The 22,385-nt window shown below is 40.9% G+C and overlaps 2 protein-coding genes across 2 annotated transcripts in view; one reads left to right on the top strand and one right to left on the bottom strand.

Moving 5' to 3' along the window:
• Positions 1 to 774: 774 nt before the first annotated feature.
• GNRH1 (gonadotropin releasing hormone 1) lies at positions 775 to 6,053 on the top strand. The gene is made up of 3 exons (XM_087703769.1): positions 775 to 900; positions 1,930 to 2,029; positions 5,527 to 6,053. The coding sequence occupies exons 1-3, from the start codon at positions 775 to 777 to the stop codon at positions 5,538 to 5,540; spliced, it is 240 nt and encodes a 79-aa protein (XP_087559895.1). The 3' UTR covers positions 5,541 to 6,053.
• A 6,289-nt stretch (positions 6,054 to 12,342) lies between these two features.
• The window catches only part of DOCK5 (dedicator of cytokinesis 5), a 134,223-nt gene continuing 124,180 nt past the window's right edge, over positions 12,343 to 22,385 (bottom strand). The window contains exons 48-52 of the mRNA XM_087706193.1: positions 20,447 to 20,613; positions 18,807 to 18,984; positions 17,526 to 17,664; positions 14,519 to 14,634; positions 12,343 to 13,600 (exon numbers count right to left, since the gene is read on the bottom strand). Coding sequence (XP_087562319.1) covers positions 13,499 to 13,600; positions 14,519 to 14,634; positions 17,526 to 17,664; positions 18,807 to 18,984; positions 20,447 to 20,613 — 702 coding nt within the window. The 3' untranslated portion in view covers positions 12,343 to 13,498. The remainder of the gene's footprint in view (positions 13,601 to 14,518; positions 14,635 to 17,525; positions 17,665 to 18,806; positions 18,985 to 20,446; positions 20,614 to 22,385) is intronic.

The following is a 22,385-nucleotide window of genomic DNA, read 5'->3' as shown; positions in this document are numbered from 1 at the left end:
GCCACACCTACAGAAGATGTTCCAATTTTTTTTGAAGCCCACCACTGATTCAAAGGGTCTACTTTTGATACCGAACTGTGAAAGCACAACCGCAGCTATCATTCCTTCCCAATCTTCTGAATAGATAGAGGAGAAGACCAAGACTCTTGAAACCAACCAGTTGCTCATTAAAAGGCTTTCCCATTAAAATACTAAAATCGCCTGGATTTAGCACATCTCAGTTTGCAAGCAATCCCTCAGGAAACCTAATCCGTGAAGATTCTCAGTCCTCTAGATAGAGTTGTCTAGAAGTTCAACCAGTCTGAAGAAGTTATTTGGCTAAGCAGTGCAATGTTTCAAACCAAAAGAGAAAAGAAATCCAGTTGCCATGACTCATTTTCCAGACTCAAGAAAGGTTGCTCAGCTTTTAAAGAGAAAAGATCAGCTTTGTTTACCAGCTAGCCAGGAAGGACATCCAAATCCTTTCTTCTCATTATGACTTAAACAAGGCCACAATTACAGTCAGTATGAGACAGTTATGAATGGGGCTGCCTGGGGCAAATGCGTCAAGGATGGAGAAGCGGTATATTTATAAGGCAAGGAAGCACCTTATCCCACACCTAAGAAGGTCTCAGAGGAACCATTTCCATCTTTGACCATCAATCAGGTAACACAGCTATAGGATATGCACAATGCATGTTGGCATCTTCAATAATAACTATTCAGAGAAACTTGTTAAGATTTTTCTTTATTTCATTTCTTCTGCATTAGCAGAGCTGCTCCTTGGTCTCCAGAATGCAGAAGATAAGCTTCTTCCTATTGCTCATCTCTTTATCAACCTGCTTTGCCCAGCATTGGTCATATGGCTTCCAACCTGGTGGGAAGAGAAATGTGGAAAATCTAAGGGACTCCTTCCAAGAGGTAAGTTAGCTTTTGGCAATTTCAATCACATTATGATGCAATGTTTTGCCATTTATGGTGGTCTTGTGACAAAGCAAATAAATATTGGAGTAGGACTCACATCTTAATACAGAAGATTCTTAAAGTGAATATAAAAATAGATCCAGAAACTTTTTTTTAGGTTCAATGGATAAAGGACCTGGGAAAAAAAATATGGCACTGATGTTATATATGTGGACAGCAGCAAGAATACTTTATGCACAGAAATGGAAGGATACTTTGATTCCCACAATGGATGAATGGCTGCAAAAGTTGATGGAGTTAGCAGAGATAGCTTAATTTGCTTGCTTTGATTAAAGAAAAGAATACAATTAATTTTGTTTCTAATTGGAAACCACTTTTGGACTTTGTGCTTGAGGTGGAAAAAAAACAAAACATTGATTTTGGGTTTTGCGGATTAGACAGATTAGTTGTTATAGAAAAGACTAGTATATATTATGTAAAAGTTAAAATTCAAGATTGTATGTTATTTACCTTATTTCTACTATGTCAAAAAGAGTCAGAAGCCAATGCTTTTTTTCCTTTTCCCTTTTTCCTCTCCCCACCCCTATTTTTTATTTTGTTCATTTGATTTTATTTAGTTTATCAAACATGTAGAAGATAACAGGTATAAGTATAAACATGGACATGAACAAGGGAAATGAGTACAATTAAATGGGGACAGTAGGACAGGGACAGTAGGCATGCTCGTGGGCTTTTTCATGACCCCTTTATGGACCTCTTAGGAATGCGTGAGGTTCACGGTAGACAATTTAAGGTTGAAGCTATGAGGGTTAGAGGATGTAACAGCAGAGTCAGGTAAAGCATTCCAGGTGTTGACCACCTGAAGTCTGAGGAACTCTGGGAGTTGAAATCCACAAGTCTTAAAGTTGCCACGGTTGGAGACCCCTGCACGAAACAATTCCACTGCACAACCTCTGAAGTTTCTAACCCAAAACTGACTTTCCATAATTTCAGACCATCGCTTGACTCTTTTTTTCTCCAACGCAGATTGAAAATGAGATGGACAAAACTGGGGAACTGCAGCCTGTTGAATGCAGTGTGCCACGCCAGCGTTTCACACTCAGAGGACTGAAAGGTGTCCCTACAGGTGAGCTCTCTTTTAAACGTTATTTTCAACTTTTGCAGTATTTTCTGTTCCAGTGATTTAACAACAGGGCAATGTAATTGTCAGCCCCGTCAGGTTAATCAGACCAGGAAACCACCACCACAGGAAGACTAAAACTATTGTAGAAACCGAATCGTGTTACATCCCCTCCCCTTCTTATATTCTTGTGAAGTAGTGGGATGCATGTCTGAATCCCTTCTGAATATTATCTATTTGTTGTGGACCTGGGAGGTTTTTCCCTCTTTTTTTTTTTTTTTTTGCTAATGGAGCTAGTTTCTCTCCACCAAGGTCATCTTCCTTACTCTGTACAGTAATCTGAAGCTGAACATATTGCTAAGGAGAATGCTAATTACATCTTTTTTAAGGTGAATGGGAGAACTAGAGGTTACCTTTTATTTTAAAAGGATGGATTGAAATATTTCAGCCTCAGGTGAGGGCTGGCTTCATAGCCCACTTTTCATAATGATTTTCCTCCAGCAGTTTGGTCCTTTCCCCCCTTCGGTAGCTACCATATTTAATAGTTTTAATATCTTTCCTGAAAAACAAAATTTTCCAAGGTCCAGTCAGTTAATATGTCTGGATGCATATATCTCACTAAACAATAGCTAGTTTTATTGTTCAGTGAGATATATGTATCCAGCCATATATCTGAATGTAGTTCAAAAGGTAAATCAGTAGTCTGGATTTACACTTAACATTACATTTATTGTAAATGATTTTGAACAAGTTGGCATCTCCTCTTTGGAATCAGAGTAAACATATGAGATGCAAATATTGTAAGACTTGAATAAACCTAAACCAACTCCAGCGAATTCATCCTTTGTCTTTTGCTCTCAACTGCCATGCACAACAACATAATCTTCTCTTGGGGCCTTCATAGAAATGAAGGCAACTTCGTTTATATCATTATCTAGCCCTTCAAACATCATCTGTTACTGCTTTTCTTGCAGTCCATCATCTTTTACTTTAAAAAGTTTTTTCTACCTATTCCAAATGTTTAGACTAAGATACTGGGCTAAATATCACACTGGGCATTATGTTGATCTCAAAATGCTAAGGTCTAATATAGGCGTCCCCAACCTCCAGACTGTGGCCCACTACTGGGCCTGGGCCAGTTTGGAAGTGAGCTGTGGAAGTGGCGGGTCAGTATGTGTACACACAGCTTGACTTGTGCAAGTGGTGAGCTGGCATACATGTGCAGACATGCACCAGCCCCTGTTTGCATGGGCCAGTTTGCCTCCCCCCCCCGGCTCCTAAACCATAATGGTTGGGGACCGCTGATCCAAACTATTCGCTAGTCTTGGAGAAGGAGAAACAAATAAAACTAAGTCTAAATTCTAAGTTATCTAAGTTAACTAAGACAAAGACTAAGTTGGGACGTGGTGGCCTAGCTCTTAATATGCTGGGCTTGTCGATTAGAAGATCGGTAGTTCGAGACACAAGTACCACATGATGGGCTGAACTCCCATTCTTGCCTCAATTCCTGACAACCTACTAATTCATACACATGCAAATAGATAAATAGGTAACACCAGGGAAGGTAATAGAATTCTGTGCATCTTTGGCATATAGCAGTGTTGGCAAACCTTTTCGGCACCAAGTGTTGAAATGGGAGTGCGATGGAAACCAGAAGTGCAGCCACCCTTACATATGAATGGAACGTTAAAAAATAAAAACTAGTTAAACTTAGTGAAATTTATTGACAATAGATATAGTTTAAATAAGTAATTGATAATGTTACTAATGTATACAATGTGTAGTATTATGATGTGTATAATTGGATATGAATATTGAATGGTATCCATGTAAGGAAGAAGTTTTGATTATTGGGGGGGAAATGTTATGATACAGGATATAGTTAAATAAAGGAGGGATAAGTATAACAACATATATATATATATATATATATATATATATATAGATAGATAGATAGATAGATAGATAGATAGATAGATAGATAGATAGAGATAGAGATAGAGATAGAGATAGAGATAGAGATAGAGATAGAGATAGAGATAGAGATAGAGATAGATATAGATAGATATAGATATAGATATAGATATAGATATATAGATATATAGATATAGATATGGGTATAACATAAGGAAACTGGATGTAAATTGTAAACAGTGATTTGGAAAGGAGGATTAGAAAATTTTGTTATTAAATATTATGGATGTTTAGCTAGAATAGGACATAAGGATTCAGTGTTAATGCTGTTTTAGAAATAGTAATTGAAAGGCCAGTATGTGGTTATGTATTAAATCTGGGTATATTTTATGATGAAGGATGTTTAAATAATTACAGTCAAATGAAAATGGAGATATGATGATGGTAATATGTATGAATATTTGAGTTAAAATGCTTGGGTTAATATGAATTATGTTTGTTGACTGTGGAAGAGATGCACGAAAGTCTTTTTGTAACCAACTGATACACTTTCTACAGCATGTAAAGAAGGATTTTGTGTTTGTTTTAAATTAAAAAAATTTTTTTTAAAAAAAATGAGGTGGAACAGGTCTGTCCAATAGGCAAATTGACTCAGAAAATAATTCCAGGAGGCTACATGCACACGCTGGGAAGATGATCTTCTGGTTTCCGGTGCACCCATGTGCATTGGCCACCTGGTCTTGCTGTTTCTGGCATGCATGCATGCACCAAGACTACCTGGCTGGTGCGCATGTGCATGCTGGATACCAGAAGAGCAGCTGCCCAGTGCGCATACATGTGCTGGGAAGATGTTCTTCCAGTTTCTGGTATGCATACATGCACAAAGACCAGCTGGCTAGCGTGCCAGAACCTGGAAGAACAACAGGCGATGGCTCGCGTGCCCGGATAGGTGGTTCTGCATGCCACTTCTGGCACACATGCCAAAGGTCTGCCATCACGGGCATATAGTCATACCGGCCACATGATGACGGAAGCTTCTTCGGACAATGCTATCTTCCTTGGCTAGGAAAGAGAGATGAACACCACGCCCTACAGTCGGACACAACTAGGCAGTAGAAACCTTTACCTTTTTTTTTTTAAAAAAAAAGGTTTTTCAAAGTAACCACTGAGCATGATGGGACAACTACAGACTAATGTGAAAAATGATGATTCTTTCAAAGCTCAGAATTTATTTCTTTTTACATTTTTTGATCCTGCCTCCTAAGGATTCTGATAAAAGACAGACCAATCTGGACATTATGTCAGACAGGGAAAGAGATGCTATTGTCTGATTTACTTTTTATTTCCCTATTACTTTTTCTCCTTCCTTTTTGCATCTGTTTCTGTTCTGAACCTGTCAAGACCGAGTTGTAATAGCTTTACAATGCTGAGAAAACCACTGGTACTTCACTATAATATTACAAGTTCCAAACAATGTGCTTCAATTGAAATAATTTTGAAATGTTGAATAGTATTGAGAAAAAAGACTTTAAATGTTTAAACGATTTTAAAATGTATCTCTTTTAAATTATCATCGATGTGTATTTCAGGCAAGTCTAATTGAAGGAGAAAACGGGCAATAGGAGATCCAAAGCTACGCAAATCCAGATGAAAAATAAAGCAGAATGGAACCTTTGCAAATGAAACATTTAACCGCAACATCTGATTTAAGTATGCAGTAAACGAAACAAGAGGGGGGCGGAATCTAGTTTGCCATTGTGTTATTGAGCTTCAAATAAAATATCCTTAAGCTACTTGCCAACAGACTGCAATTTTCTCTTGGGAAATGTAAACACACCTCTGCTGATTTGGTGGAGTCAAACATGCTTATCATTGCTTGCAGATCACTTTGCTTATTTGATCTAGAAAAAGGGTCTGCAATTTCGTGAAGCTGACTGAGGAATTCTGGGTGTTGAAGTCCACAAGTCATAAAGTTGCCAAGGTTGCAGACCCCTGATGTAGAAGACAGGCTCAATATCCTAACAATGGGTGATTGTTCAAGAAAATTTGGGTTATTTACTCATAGGCTGTTCTCTCAAAGTCTGGCAGACTAATGACATCACTGAATATGCCATGATTGGTCCTTCTCATCTCTGTTGATATACATCACACAACAAGAGAACGTAGGTTTTACTTGGTTAACTCCTATTCTTTTTTCTACTACCAAGGAACCTTTATATTTGATAGAACATGGGAAAAATATGGATTTGGGCTGCTAGCTGCACAATCAAAAGCTTTGGTCCACTGTCTTCTAACATCTTTGCAGTATTCAACCCCACTCGATAGCAGCCCATACCTGTTAATATTCACTTTCATTCCTTGCAGCCATTCTCTCTCAAGAACGCAATGGATATAGAAATGGCAGGTCAATTCAGCAACCATCCCCAACTCTTTTCTCACACTCTTAATTAATTAGTTGATAAAAAGTTTTCATAAATCAAAAAAGCTTATTAGGTTGTCTAATAAAAGGATGTTGCCTTTGTGGATTTTTTTTCCAGGATTAGCAATATCAACTTCGCACATAGATTGTTCTCCCTTCAAGACCTCTTAATCTTATTCAATAGAATCCCATGCTTATTCAGGCCTTTAAGAATGACTGCTTAAACTCAAATTCTAGATTTTTTTAAAAATCACTCCCTTTAATACTGGGTTGTCTTGAAACGAAAGAATGGACAAATAATTTGATGGAAGCATACTATTTTAAAATTTTAACCTTCAGAATCATACAGTTTTGATTCATGCAACTATCATGCATAAGAGCCAAGGTGGCGCAGTGGCTACTTCTGCCGGCTGCCTGCAATTTGGCAGTTCAAATCTTACCAGCTCAAGGTTGACTCAGCTTTCCATCCTTCCGAGGTGGGTAAAACGAGGAACCAAATTGTTGGGGGCAATAGGCTGACTCTGTAAACGTCTTAGAGAGCTGTAAAAGCACTATTAAGCGGTATATAAGTCTGTGATATTGCTATTGCTATCGCATAATAGCTACATCATAACAGGAAGGTTTTATTTTTATAAAAAAGGCCAAATTGGAACTTTTTTTTTTTAAAAAAAAAAAGTCAAATCCCAAACTAATGGATATGTTACTTGGCATGAACTGCATGAAAAAAGATGTTCCACCTAAAACAGTTATTCTACTTTCATCAACTGCTGCTTCCTTATTAAAAGAAATACTGATGCATGCAATTCTGCAATAAATTCTTTGAATGGAGGTATACTTCTACAAAGAGAGGCAAACAAACATAGAATCGTATTTCTTTAATATTTTCATTTACAATTATAAAAATAAATAAGGCAAGTCTGTTGCAATAAACCCTGTACTGAAAATAACATTTTAATGTAGTGGTCAGTCAATAGGCACAACAATGTTATGGTGCTATAAAACCAGCCAGATCTAAGATCTCATGCTTCAAACATTACCAAATCTTTGGACGTGCCCTTTGGATCACAGAAAAAAAAACCTTTTCTCTAAGGAAGCTGATGGCTAACAGCCATTAATCTTCCACACTTACTCTTGTGTGTGGAATTATTGACTATGTTGCCAAATGTAGACCACAAATACAACAGTTCAGGAGGTAACATGCACCTACAGGGTGCCAGGTTTGAGAAAGGCTTTAGTAATGTTCTTGGACGTGGGATACAAAAGGAGTGTGGCCTTATACGTCATATGCTGCAGAGGCCAGCTGCTTGCACAGTGACTATTTTCCGACATAGTTGTTAAAACTATCAACAGGAAAAAACTGAGGGCAGCTGGCATACAAAAATTTCAGCTATTCCTTGGAGAACTACATTTTAAAACTTCATCCATGTCTTCTTAGACCTCTAGAAAGCTCAGGCATGAGGTCCCAGGTGGTTATCTAACCAGATCATAATCTGCTTAAAACCTCAGCAAGTCTGTTTCATCATTGGCTTGAGAGCCTCCAGATTTTACTCATCCTTTTGGTTAGTTTAGTGCTATGGTTCTCAATATTTTCTTCACTATGGAGCCCCTTTAAATACTTTTTGTGGCTATGGCCACGGATCCCCAAGACTTAATGCAAGTTTTAAATCATAACATTTTTTCAAGCCTTTAAGGACCTTCTTTGATGACATCATAGCCCCCCACAGGTTTAACCACAGGTTGAGAACCACTGGTCCCTTATCATACAAAGGGAACATGGGTAAAAGAATTGGAAGTGGCAATGTCAACTTGTAAAAGCATTCATGCTCGAGTCTCATAAATTAATTAGGGTATCTTTCGGAAACCTGACAGGCATCTCTACACAGATTAGCCATTTTCTCCTGCCCATTTTGGGAAGACTTGACATCACCCACAGAAATCCTAGAAGACAACCATCGAAAAACAGATGGTTTTAAGTCATGAAACATTCATCTCCAGGCAGAAGCAATCAGGAGCTGGTATCATCTTCCAGGAACCCTAAAAGGGAGGAGAATGAACGTTGTTCCAGGAGTTCCCCATGTCTTCCTGGGATGGGCAGAGAGGAAAACCACAGGTTTTAAGACACTTGTATCTTCGCTGGTAACTAGCGCAGCTGGAAGTGGAAGCCTGAGCAAAGCTGAGAATTTTTTTCCACAGTGAGAGTCAAATATTCCCACCCACCAACCCATCCAGCCTTCTCAGTGTATAGACAATCTGTTTTCCGAAGCCAACTAGCAACAAAAGACAGGCAGAAACTTTTCCAAATTCAGAGAAAAAAACTGAAGAAAGGGACTGGAGAGAAGAGAGAAGAGAAGCTCAATCAGGAAGAAGATTCTACAAAAAATACTGCCATCTTATGGCTTTGAATGTATAAACATTTTACAGAAAAAGGAGATGAACACTACATTTTGTAGCCAAAGGGAGAAATAATCTGCATATGGTTTTAGCACAACAAAAAAGAGACAACCCATTGCTTGCTCCAAACATGAAAATGAATGCACTGCTGATTTAACATATAGGTAGTCCTTGACTTGCAACAGTACATTAAGTGACTGTTCGAAGTAACAACGGCACTGAAAAAGTGATATGACTGTTTTTCACACTTATGACTGTTGCAACATCCCCATGGTGATCAAAATTCAGATGTTTGGCACCTGACTCATATTTAGGATGGCTAGTGTCCTGGGGTCATGTGATCACCTTTTGTGGCCTTTTGAAAAGCAAAGTCCATGAGGAAGACAGGTTCACTTAACAACCAAGTTATTAACTTAAGGAGTGCAGTGATTCACTGAACAACTAAGTTGTGGTAAGAAAGGTCATAAAATGGGGCAAAATTCACTTAACAGCAAAAATTTTGGGCTCAATTGTGGTTGTAAGTCAAGGACGACCTGTACACAGTGTGGTGTAATAGAAATAGTAGGAGTGTCATAATTGGCTATGATATACAGACAACCCGGTTCAGCAAACTTGGATATCTGCAGGTTCTCTATCTTAGTTCTATAGTTGAACTGGATTGAATAATTGTACAACTATACAACAATATTCATAAATACACTTGCTCATTCATTATCAATGAAAAGACTTCAAACTCATGTCATCAGAAAGAAGTGACAAAATGCTCCATTCAATCGCCTTAAGATATAAATCAGCTCCAAATGGGAAATAGCCAAGTTTCTCAAATTTTTGTAACCTCAACTCTTTCATTTCAACAGACCTTCCTAAAATGACAGGATGATTAGGGAGTCTGGAGACTAAAACATATAAAGAACGGTTACAGGAACTGGATCATGGCTAATGTAGTGAAGAGAAGGACCAGGGGAGACAGGATAGCAGTCTTCCAATATTTGAGGGGCTGCCACAGAGAGGAGCTATTTTCCAAAGCACCTGAAAACCAGACAAGGAATAATGGATGGAAATTGACCAAGGAAAGATTCAATCTAGAAATAAGGAGGGACTTTCTGAATAATCAACCAATGGAACAGAAGTTGCCTTCGGAAGTTGTGGGGGCTTCATCACTTGAGACTTTTGGACTGCCATTTGTCAGAAATGGTGTAGGGTCCCATGCTTGAGTGGGGCGGGATTGGACTAGATGACCTATAAAGTCCCCTTCAACTCTATTAATCTGTTAATCTGACTGATTTGTGCCTGAGGAGAGGATTACTTATGGCCCAGGCAACATCCCAAATGTCTGAATCTAATTCCAGGACCTCAACAATTATTGCCCATTTAGAAATGGGAATTCTATCAGGACACAGAACTGTCAATAGAGATTCTCAGTCATCCAGGTCATGGTCGTCCCAAAGGTGTATTTTTCTAAAGGCAACTGAACTTTGTTCTTCCTTGAAGATGTTTCACTTCTCATCCAAGATGCTTCTTCAGTTCTGACTGAAATGTCTTCAAGGAAAAACAAAGAAAACCCAGTTGTCTTTTGAAAAAGCACCTTTGGGACTTTTTCAACACAGAAAGGACACAGAAAGTTGCTTCTCCATCCAGCCTACCATGGTCTACACTCTACAAGGCTTCAACTCTTGACCTCAAGCTACATCATCTGTCACTTGGTTCTTCAAAAGGGTGAGACCAGAAATTGAACTTGATAACTTGCAAATTTGCCACTAAAGCTTATGACTAGGTCCCTGGGAGTTGTGTTTCTCCACTACCTTGTCATGGCGATCAGTAATTCATTCAGAATTATGTCAGGACAATAATGTACTGGTAGATAAAAGCAAGAAATCAATGCCATGGATGTACTTTTAACGTCACATCTATAGTAACAGAATCTTGCAATGTATTTTCTCCTCTCTCACTTTGTCTGAACTAAGGCTCAAGCTCCTTATCTGACTATTGCCTTAGTAGGGCCCCTTCTTTCTGTCTTTTGGGGCATTCCCTATTCTTCTACAAAACACCGTGGACTGAATCTCTAACCATCTACAGGCAAAGTGTGCCTTTTATCTCTGAAGGACAGCTGCTTTGTGAACAAGCCAAACAAGCTTCTTAATTCTTTGGAATGCATCCCCCGCCCACAATTGGCCAATTAAGCAGTTTGGATACACAATAATGTTAATCTATTGGCATTCAGACTCAAACAGCAAACAAATTTCAACAGCTTTAATTCAATGACTTTGCCTTCCATGAGCTGCATTGTTGGGAGGAGGGAGACAGAGTCATCCCAGAACCTTGCTTATACTATAAATAGGGTTTGAATCTTACTCTTGACAGTTGCCCGAATAAGGGATTTCTTAGTTCTTGCAATAAACATCCTCCCAAAGAACTGTATTCTTGAATCACTGCCTGTGGGGGTTCTATTTGGAACATTGGCCAAGAGAGGCTTAATAACCTTTGAGTGTTGCTAGTCATAAAAATGAGGAAATCTTTTAACTGCATACACTGGAGTCTTCGTCAACCTGGAATGCTAAGAAATAGTAAAAAATGATCAGAGACCAATGATGGTCAAAATAAAAGTAGAACTAATGAGACAGAGGGTTTTTAAAAGAAGAAAAGAACTATGTACAACATTAAAATGTGAACCTCAGCTTTCTGGCTAGACATTTTACCTAGGGCAAATTATACCTGAATTACTGAGATGCTGTTAAGATATATACAAAATGCTGGGTTCAGTAAACAAAGTTAGCTTTACCACTGCGTGCATTAAATTTCTGCTGGTGGTTTCTTTGAACAGACAGTGCATACGTTTGCGGAATGACAAACAGAGCCATGCATTTCTCTATAAATGCATCTTTTCTCTTGTATATAAATTAAATAGTTTGGATTCCCCCCTATAATGTTAATCCATAGGCTAATCTCAACAGCTGTAGTCTGCTAATGCAAAGACTGTGCTCTCTGCTCCAACAGGGCCATGCCTCTCAGGGTTTCCCCCCCAATCTCAGATGTTATAAATTATTTTAAAAAGTCAGTGTATATAAACTTTCTACTTTGAAGGCATGATGCAACCTTAAAGGTTAATGTCAAAGAACATCTTTTCAAGCACTTGGAGAGATGGCCATTCATCAATGATCAATACAAACAATTCATAATCTGTGGGCAAGGATGCCCAACTACCCACCATTAGAAAATGGTCTTGCGCAATGCATTTACTCTGGATTAATTATCTACCTTGTGGCTGGGTTCATGCACCATGCTAAGCCATAATACAGTGAGTTGGTATTTGGCTAAACCTCTTATGTGGTCAAACATAATGTTTTGGAAATAATTGTTAAAGCAAAACATGGCATCATGTGATATGTGAACCTAGTCCATAACTTCAATCCCTAACTGAAGATGGACAGAGATAGCATAATCCAATTATGTGAACTATCTCTGAGATAAATTTGAGTCCCATGGGGGCTAAGCCCTGAGTTTCTGCTATAAACAAGTAAACACAGAGGCAGCATTTAACAATAAAACATACAAAGGGAGATACAGTAAGAATCTAGAATTCAACGGGCAGCTTGCATTTTAGCAAAGAGTTCAATAAGACATTTAAGTTGCTGCCCAGTCCCGGTTTATCAGTTCTTGTTTGGAAGCACTTTCAATATGCAGTCCATTCTTCAAATTTCCAAGGATAATTACACCTTTATGTATTATCAACACATTATTGCGTAAAGAAAAATAATACATCCAGAATTCAGTTAAACAAGTCTCCACAGGTATAGTAGTATAGGCCACTCCGTTTGTATGCAAAACTTTGGAACAGCGGCAGCAACAGAAGGAATTAGTGGCGCATTTGATAGTGTTTGCACACACTTGAAAGAAGAGACCATAAGACTTTCAAGGGCACAGTTGGTCAACTATGGAAATAGGCAGATGCCAAATTGCTTTTGTTTTTAATCCACCTTCATATTGTTGGAAAAATAATATCTCAACATTATGGAATCTACGGGTCTGTCCAATGCTCTGGCTTGTCATATATAAATCCATATATTATATTAGATTAGCTTTATTGATTAGCCTATCAGCCATATCAAAAAATCCATATATTCCAACAGAGGCCATGGGAATTAGATTCTTGTTGCATGTTTGGAATAAATAGGCTAAGCAGGCCAAAGAATCCTTCCTCTTAGACCAGATTTATCCCATTCCAAGGTCTCTACTGCTGGCCAGAGAGACTGATGGAAACCATATCCTCATTGTCCAAGTGCAGCAAAGTGGGCTTGAATTTGTCACACATATCCACTCTAGTGGCAAGTGGGTGTTTTCACAATGTGCCGCTTAGCTGTTTGAAGACCAAGGAAGACCTTGGATGTTAGGAAATTGATTCCCCTGAGAGAATTTCTGCAGTGCTGGTGTTTTATCCATGGTGGAACAAGGACTGATGGATGACAGAATGTGGTTTCTTTAGCCTTGCAGAAGCCCTGATACGCTATAGATGATCAGAAGATACGTCTTGGGATGTCAATAGAGAAATCAGAAGCCAGGAAACATCAGCTTTGCCAAAATTTCTAGCAGCTGATTTTTGTTCACATCCCCAAACTTTGTGCAGGAATGGAGGGGCGAAGCTGTTCAGCAGGAAGAAGCCAATGCTGAGACGTTCTGGAGAACTAGATACTGTACATCCACAAAGCACCAGATGTTCAGTTCCAGATGAAAAGAGACAAGATGATGCAGAGTCCTCATTGTAGATCTGGCTCTAAAGAAAGGATACCGGATTTCCTAGCTTTAGGAGGAGGAGGAGGAGGCTTGGGTTCTCGCCTGGTAGGCAGAGGTGGAGCCACCTACAATAATGCAAACATAAGAAAGAGACAGTTAGACTCCTAAGTAAAATCCAACTCCAGATTTGATAGAGAGAATGGGAAATGTAGGACCTACAATCATTTCTTTTAGAGCAGGACCAGTGATATCATTTGATAGAGTGCCAAGGCAACTGGCGGGTCCCAGGGATGTCACAAAGAGGCTTTTGTGTTGTGAACATCTGTGACGGACTTAGCATTGAGGAAGACCCCTGGGCAAAAGCTCCAGATTTAAAGAAACAAGACACAAAACTAGATAAAATTCTTCTCTTTAATTAAAACACTCAGTCTGGCTTTTTTGCTCCAAACCTGGGGGTGGGGTTGAAACTTTTGTTTTTAGGTTTTAATGATTGGAACGATTTTGTTATTATACAGCTGGCTTGAAAGGTTGCGCAATGCAAAAGCAAAATGTGGAGGCTGTATTATATAGTTGTATATTACTGCACTGAAAAATTCCAGAAGGCACCACTTCCCCCTCCCCCCTGCTCTTTTCTCTCTTTTTTTTTAGTTTCCTAACTTTTGTTTTTTCTGCATTTTTACCTTGTAATAAAATGCAATAAAATTTACAAACCAACAAGCAAAAGATTTAAAGAAACAAAAAGGAAAGAATCTTCCCAGCAAGAGCCAGGAAGTCGGCCCCAACAGTCACACAAGGAGCATTTTACATTACCTCTGCATTGTGTGTTCTCTCCCCCCTCCTCCGCTTTCATTTAGGGAGGGAGGGGGGGACACGGTTTTCTTTCTGGTAGTTTCAGGGAGAACGCCATTCAACTAACCAAAGACTTTTAAAAACAACAACAATAAAACAACAACAACAACAAGGTACAACCCTGAGAATCCCCTGGGGATATTTGCAATGGCGCTCCTGTCTCAGGTAATAGCATCCAAACGTCATGTCGGTACCTCTGTGGAGTTTCTGGAGCTGTTATTCTCATAGGGCTTGCATTTGGGCGGCGGTGGGGGAGGAGAATTCTGCAAGTTAACGGTTGTTAATCCATCTGCTTGCAAGGAAGGGAAACCTGGAGTGGTGGAGACGAGAAGAAAGACAGATGGTAGCCATGGTTAGGAGGGGGGTGGGAACAATTTCTAACAGAAGCATACTTGCATCTCCGCTACTTTGGGGGCATGTCTGTTTCTTTTAGCGGTTGATTGTGAACAGATGTGTCAATCTGGAATCCCACTTGTCGTTCCCCAGGCCCTGCTATCGCAGAAGCTTCGGCCACGCACAGCCCATGAACCTAAGCACATGTGAAAAACGCACGCCTGGGGACCAGGAAAAACAAAATCCAGAATGACACCCGATGGGCTCCCTGGGCTTTGCTTTCACATTGGACTTTATCCGTTGCAGTCTCCAGAACTCTCTTGCGAGAGGAGGAGGCAAGCCACCCAAACTTCTCATGAACTTGGAGGTGAACTGCCTTAGCATTAACAGGAAAATATAAACCAGGCCTGTTTCAGTTTCCTTTTAGGATGAGTGTTTCTTTTTAAAATTACATTTGGAATATATCTGTCACTCAGTCTTCATGAAGGATCAGGCCAGACCCAGGGCTGGGGAATCCATGATCAACTTTCCTAATTTCCTGTTGTTGTTAAAGGGTGTAAAATTTGTTCTAAGATCAATTTCCATTTGAAAATGTGTGCGTATACATGTGTATCTGTGTGTTTCTCTCTACATGGGTGCCTACACACATATATGTCAAAACCCCTAGATATTTGAAAGAAACAATAGTCATACTTTAAATTTCAGCCAAAAACAAGCAAAGTAATCTTTTATAAAATTTCAATTAAAATGAAACATTCAGCCTTCATCCGGGCCCTACCCACTCTCATGGCCTTCCGAAAGGCTATTAAGACCTGGCTATTCCGGCAGGCCCCGGGCTGTTGACCTCATGACTGAGGTCCAGCCCCAATTAGAGTGTAAGTTGTGGTTTTTTTAATCTATGTTTCTTTGTTTTTAACTTTTCTATTTTTTAAATGTATTTGTTGTGAGCCGCCCTGAGTCCTTCGGGATTGGGCGGCCTATAAATTCATTAAATCTAATCTAATCTAATCTAATTTATTAAAGGGGTATCAACCTCAATTTCATTGAGGGCTGCATCAGGGTTGTGTTTGACCTGGGGGAGGGGGGCAGGGAGGCGTGGCCACTTTGATGTCACTGTCAGGGGCCCCTGTGGTGGCCCGAGCACTCCGCCAGTGAAAACGGCCTCCCAAGCTCCGTTTTCCGCTGGGACAGCCTCCTGCAACCCTCTGCCAATGAAAACGGAGCACGTGCCCCACCCGAGCTCTGGTTTTTTGGCAAAGACACCGCATGTTGGTCTTTCGCTATTTCCAGGGTGAACCCACAGGCCAGATCTAAGCATCCCACGGGCTGGATCCAGCCCCTGGGGCCTTGAATTTGACACCCCATCACTGGAGGATTTTAAGAAGAGACTAGGAAGTCACTTGTCTGAAATGGTATAGGTTCTCCTGCTTAAGCAGGGGGCTGGACTAGAAGACTTCCAAGGTCCCTTCTAGCTCAATTCTATTCTAAATTCTAACCCCTGATTTATAACATATTCGGGAAACCATGTCTAGGTTTGAATTTGATCTAGATAAATCCTGATAGATTCTAAGAAGCATTGAGATACATACAAGACTTCCTACTTTGGATCTATTAAAATGTCCAATATCAATGTAATCTACTCACACAGGAGATGTTTACCCTGTCCAACGTGACCAAAACTGTTTTTACCAAACCCCCAGAACTGCCATGTTATGGATCACCACCAAGTTTGGTCAAATTATATTGAATTTGGAGAAAGGTGGGATTTCAAAGAAAAATGTATTATCAAATTCCAAGTTGGCAGGTATCCCCACCCATCTTGAGGATGGCAATTTGATGATGGCTAGACTAACCTTTTCTGTCAACACTTAAGCACAAATCAGGGCATTTTATGCGCACAGGACCATATCCAGCACTTTGGCTGTCCCTGTCTGGCCCATGTGAGGTCAATCAGAAATTAGAAATCAAATGTAAATAAGTGTGCCACGTGGAACAGAAGAAGAAGCTGAATTGTTTATGGAGATTCTAGGTAATCCAGATCATTCTTGTCCCAAAGTTGCTTTTTCAAGAGGCAAATGGGCTCTCTTGTTCTTCTTGGAAAACATTTAGCTTCTCTCATCCAAGAGACTCCACACCCATTTTCACTATTCAGGTGACCTTGAGGACACAGATAACGTTCCAAGTGGCCTCAACAACTCTCTAAAAAGGATGCAAGTGACCAGCTGCAGGGATGGTATTCACTTACTTTCCATACCAGTTTGCAAATGTGGAGGGCGCGCACTAGCTTCGCTCACACACGCCCTGTCCATGCATATTTCCTCGCCTTCTGCGCATGCGCTTTGATCACACACGCGGCTTGCATGCATTTGTACAGTTTGAAAACATGCCTAAACAGGACGGCATAGAGCCAGGGTGGGTGGGCTGGCCCACCCACAATTTCCACTACCGGTTCGGGAGAACCGATCTGAACCGGCTGAATACCACCTTTGACCAGCTGTCTGCAAGCAATATAAATCCTTCCATTCCCCAGTCAGTGTTGGAGAAGTTTCTTGGATGAGAATCAAAACATCTTCAAAGAATAACAAGAAAGTCCAGTAGCCTCTTGAAAAAAGCACCTCTGGGACAAGAAGCTGAGTTGGGTCTGGCTCTGTGTGATTGTTGTGTGCTCCTTCAATCAACTGGTGGCTGCTGGTGGATGAGAAGGGGAAAGCACTTTTCTGCGGCAGCACACAGTGCTCACCCACCTGGAGCAGCCTGAGGAATCGAGGTGGCATTTGGCCCTCCAGTTTCTCATAGGGCCCCTTGAGAAAATCAATTGCCCACCCTTGCTTTAAAAGAATAGGAAGAAGTAGAGGTTGCTCAACATACTTTGAGTTCTCGGTGTTTTGGGAGTGATTGGTGGTGGGCTGAGTGCTCCAGCTTGGTGAAGTGATGAGTTCTGATGCAGAGTCAGTTTGCTCTCTCCCAGTTGCAGGCTCTTTGGCCTTGGTGCTTTTCCTGCTGCGTTCTGTAGAGCAGAAAAGGAACAAACCTTTACTGAAGTGATTTGTGATGCCACCCTGGACATTACACTATAAATCAACTACTTTCCTGAAAATTTTAACTAAAGGACTTTCAGAAGCATTTTGTGTAGGGAAAAAAAACCCTCAAACAATGAAACAAAACAGGCCTTCAATGAAAGACATGGATATGAAGGAGTATTAAAACCCGTCTGATGGCCTCTAGTTGTGTTGATTATACTGTAAATCCCTCATATGTTACCGGAATTGATGATAGATACCATCCAACCCAAATGGAAGTCCAAGTCAAACTTTAAAACGTAAATGGGTTTAACAATACAATGATTAGTAGAGATTTAGAGAGACTTGGAACGTGGATTATGATTATAGTTGCAACTGATAGTTTGGTGGAATTAACCAGAGGTCCACCTAGGCCAGAAGTCAGCAACCTGTGGAGCTGCATTGTGGCTCTTTCATCCCTCTGCTGTGGCTCCCTGTCACTCAAAATATGTGTCACAACCGCCAATATGCAACAACCGCCAGCATGCTATTTATTGAGCTTTTCAACCCGTAGTAGGCCAACCATGGATAAATCCAAGAAAGGAAAAGTTTCAGAAGAAAACAGAACATTTAATTCAACTACATATGCTAGTTTTGTAGCCGCTCAGTAAATAGTCAGGCATGGGAAGGGTTTTGTGCAGTGGTGGGATTCAATTTTTTTTACTACCAGTTCTGTGGGCGTGGCAGAGGAAGGTTACTACAAAATCCCCATTTCCTCCTGGTCAGCTGGGATTTGGGAGGCAGAGAACAGATGGGGGCGGGGCCAGCCAGAAGTGATATTTACTGGTTCTCCGAACTACTCAAAATTTCCGCTACCAGTTCTCCAGAAGTGGTCAGAACCTGCTGAATACTACCTCTGGGCTCTGTGGCTCCCGGTGTTTTCTTTTCTGTTGGTGGCTCTCTGAGTGTTTAAGGTTGCCGACTCCTGACCTAGATTGATACAGATACCCCTTGAGGTGATGATCAAATGTTCTGCTAGCTGAATCCCTCCCAACCTCTCTTTTAACAATGATGCGAATAAGCTTACACAGCTAGGAGAAAAACAGCATAAGTTCCCAGGGGAAATTCATCACTCTGATGCATTTATTACCGTTTTGAAAGCCAACTCAGCTTCTGGCTCCTTCTCGGCAATAACCTGAGATTTACTGAGACTCCAGTCTTTCCGACGGAATTTATTAGCCCGGTTGTCTGCATCATCTTTGGCAGGCTGCTCTTCCATCCTAGAGGCTGCCGAACTTCTCCTTTCCACCAGTGGCTCAAGAATAGATCTGTAGCCCACACAGAAATACTGTCATAAAGAATTATACCCTGTCTCTTCTGGTCAGCCTGAAAAAAACAATATTTCTTGTTTTCCGGAGATGTGAAGTAATCTGACAAGAGATCATTTTCTCCGTGATTGCCTCCTATTATTTATTTGTTTTGTTGACTTTGCAGCAGTGGTGGGTTCTGGATCCTGTTGCAATTGGTACGGTGCAATGCGGCCCGGCGACCACCACATGAAAGCGTGCAGCACGCACAAGCATCCTTACCTCATGCAATGCCTTCGTGACGCTCCAGCTGCTCGGTGGAATGTCGCGCAGGCACTGTACTTTCCGTGCATGTGTGCGGAAGCACCAAAGAGCTCAAATACAGGTAAGGATGGCAGGCGGGCTCTCTGGAGTACCGTACTGGAACGGTACCTGTTGCTCCCAGCAGGCACCAGTACTCCCGTACCGTGGCGAACCGCCTGCAACCCACCATTACTTTGCAGGCAGTCCTTGTCTTACAACATTCATTTAGTGACCATTCAAAGTTACAACAGCACTGAAATAAGTGACTTATGGCAGTTTTTCATACTTACGATCATTGCAGCATTTCTTTGGTCATATGATCAGAATTGGCAATTGCTTCATATTTATGATGGTTGCAAGGGATCCCGGGGTCATGTGACCCCCTTTTGCAACCTTCTAACAATCAAAGCCAAGGGGGATACCAGATCCACTTAACAACTATGTTACTAATTTAACATGTGTGCAGTGATTCACTGCACAACTGTGGCAAGAAAGGGGGTAAAATGATGCAAAACTCACTTAACAACAGAAATTTAGAGATCAGTTATAGTCAGAGGTTGAGGACTTCATGGTAGTGGATCTGAGTACTTGAGAGACCGCCTTCTGCCGATTACCTCCCTCCGACCGATAAGATCGCACAGACTGGGCCTCCTCCGAATCCCATCCGCCAGTCAATGTCAACTGGCGACTACACGGAGGAGAGCCTTTTCTGTTGCAGCTCTGACCCTGTGGAACGATCTCCCCGTCGAGATACGCACCCTCACCACCGTCCAGGCCTTCCGCGCAGCCCTCAAGACCTGGCTCTCCCAACAGGCCTGGGGATAAGTCTCTAATTTGCCCCACCCGAGTGTTGAATGTTGAATGCAAGTTGTGTTTTTATTACTTTATTTGTTTGTATATTGTTTATTTTGATTTGCAGCCCCTCCCTGGTGATTGTAAGCCGCCCTGAGTCCCCTCAGGGAAAAGGGCGGCCTATAAACCCTAATAAAATGAACAAAAAAAATATATGAAATGAACTATCTGTATTATCCACCCAACACTAACGTTGTTATTTAAAAAAAACCTACAAAAACAGATGAACACATCAAATAGTTTAAGGTAATAGAAATTCTCCTGTTTGCATTTCTCTCACAGACTCCTTTCTATCAAAAATCCCTTTCAATCCTTCCCATCAACTTACCCATCAGATCCTGGTCTGGAGGAAACGCTGTCAGATGATGTAGATGAAGTTGATCCAACTGAAGAAGTGACAGAAGTAACTGACAGCCTTCTCAATGTGGAGGACATGATGTATGGCAAAACCACTGAACCGGACCTGCTCTGCTTTCTCTCCGTCAGTGAGGAAGGCTATTGTTAGAATACAAAGAAGGTTGTGAAAGAAATCCAAGGTATTTGCTCATCCGGAGAAGAACATCTGCATCTTCTGAAACTTTAGAGGTTCTTCTCCCAAACCATTTTTGAAGAGATGTTAAGTTCTGAAATTTCTTTTGAAGTCCCCACCCCCTGCTGGTCATGTAGCTCTGGAAAAAGGAGCCTGATTGAAGCAACAGAGTCTGATCAGGTGACCTCCCCAGTTTCAGGAGGACCTTTGCTTGTTTACATTAAAGGTGGCCATTAGCTCCAAAACAGGTTCAATATAAACCCTAGAAACAAATTATTTGGCAAATTGCTTTTTCCAGTATAGGTTCCAGGTGTGGGTTTCAACCGGTTCGTTGCAGTCCTTGCAAACCGGTTGGTCGGCGAACCCGGAAGTAAGTAACTTCCGGGAACGGCGAAGGGCGCGCCCACCCACGGTCCTTACCCGTTTTTGACGAGTTCTGCGCTTCCACACATGCACAGGATGCATACAGAGCCTGCGCGATCCTCCAGGAGCAGCTGGAGCGTCGCGCAGACGCTAGTACGCATGCGTGCACTGCGCGCGTGCACGAGGACGCTGCCGGCCCCGTTCCAACCGAACTGGTTGGAACGGGGCGAGAAACCCACCCCTGATAGGCTCATGTGATAACTAAAATCACTGGAGAATATTTTGTGAGTTATCCCATCATTTGTACATTGTTATCTGGAATTCACTTGGATAAAGGAGTGGTGACATCCAAGCTGTCCCCCTTTAAAATTTTAGTGAGTGGATTAAATATGGGTGCCACTGGTTGGGTTTTATTAACTCCCTTCCTTCCTTCCTTCCTTCCTTCCTTCCTTCCTTCCTTCCTTCCTTCCTTCCTTCCTTCCTTCCTTCCTTCCTTCCTCAACAATACAAAAGTTAAAATACATAGCAGCTGAGAAAATATCCTATCCCATAATCTTCTATACATATAAAAATGACTGTCTGTGTGTATGTTCCAGCATAACTCTAAAATGCCTTCAGCAATTTCAACCAAACTTGGTACACAGATGACTTACTCTCTGGAGACAAATACTGTGGGGGGTAAGACACCCCCAAACCCCTCGGGGTGTGTGTTCTGTTAAGATACAGCCTGTTGTGCTGTACTGCCGTACTGGCTTCTACTGTACAGTGCAATGGAGTTGCCATGATAATGGCTTCTCAGTACTCCACAAGGGGGCTCCCTCTGGTAAGGGGGAAAATCCAACATTAGAAATTACATTTGGTCCTGATATTTTTCCCCTATAAATAAATATCTCAGCATTATTGGCTAGTCACTAATAAAGCAAAAAAAAAAAAAAAAGGTTTCCACCACACCTATGGGGATTTAGGTCTGGGCATAAAGCCAGACAAGTATGAACTTTTGCTTTACAATTTCTTCCTTGACTGGTGTTTTCATTTGTGGCTGTATACGCGCCTTCAAGATATTCTAGGATCAAGAAAATGCCAGTTCTAAGAACAACTGTTCCCCACCCTAGCTGATCACATCACCACAGGATAAAAAATTGGCTGAATTTCTTCACCTAACTTAAAACAACCAACTATGTAGTTGGTTTGTCTTTGCCAACTCCCAATATTTAAAACAAAACATAATTCTCATTTGAAACCCCCAGTTTCTCAAAGTTTGCAATGCAGTTTGACAAAAAGAAATGTTTACATTATTGCACAAGTATGGAAAAGTCTCTAGTGTATTAGTATTTTTTTTTAAAAAAATTCAATTCGGATAACTAGAACTTGGCAT

Source organism: Thamnophis sirtalis, unplaced genomic scaffold (assembly GCF_051295495.1).
Source record: "Thamnophis sirtalis isolate CommonGarterSnake01/CBP01778 unplaced genomic scaffold, rThaSir2_p1.2 scaffold_2, whole genome shotgun sequence".
Taxonomy (NCBI): Eukaryota; Metazoa; Chordata; class Lepidosauria; order Squamata; family Natricidae; genus Thamnophis; species Thamnophis sirtalis.
The sequence above is the reverse complement of the archived record's forward strand: the minus strand, read 5'-3'. Positions and strand labels throughout refer to the sequence as shown.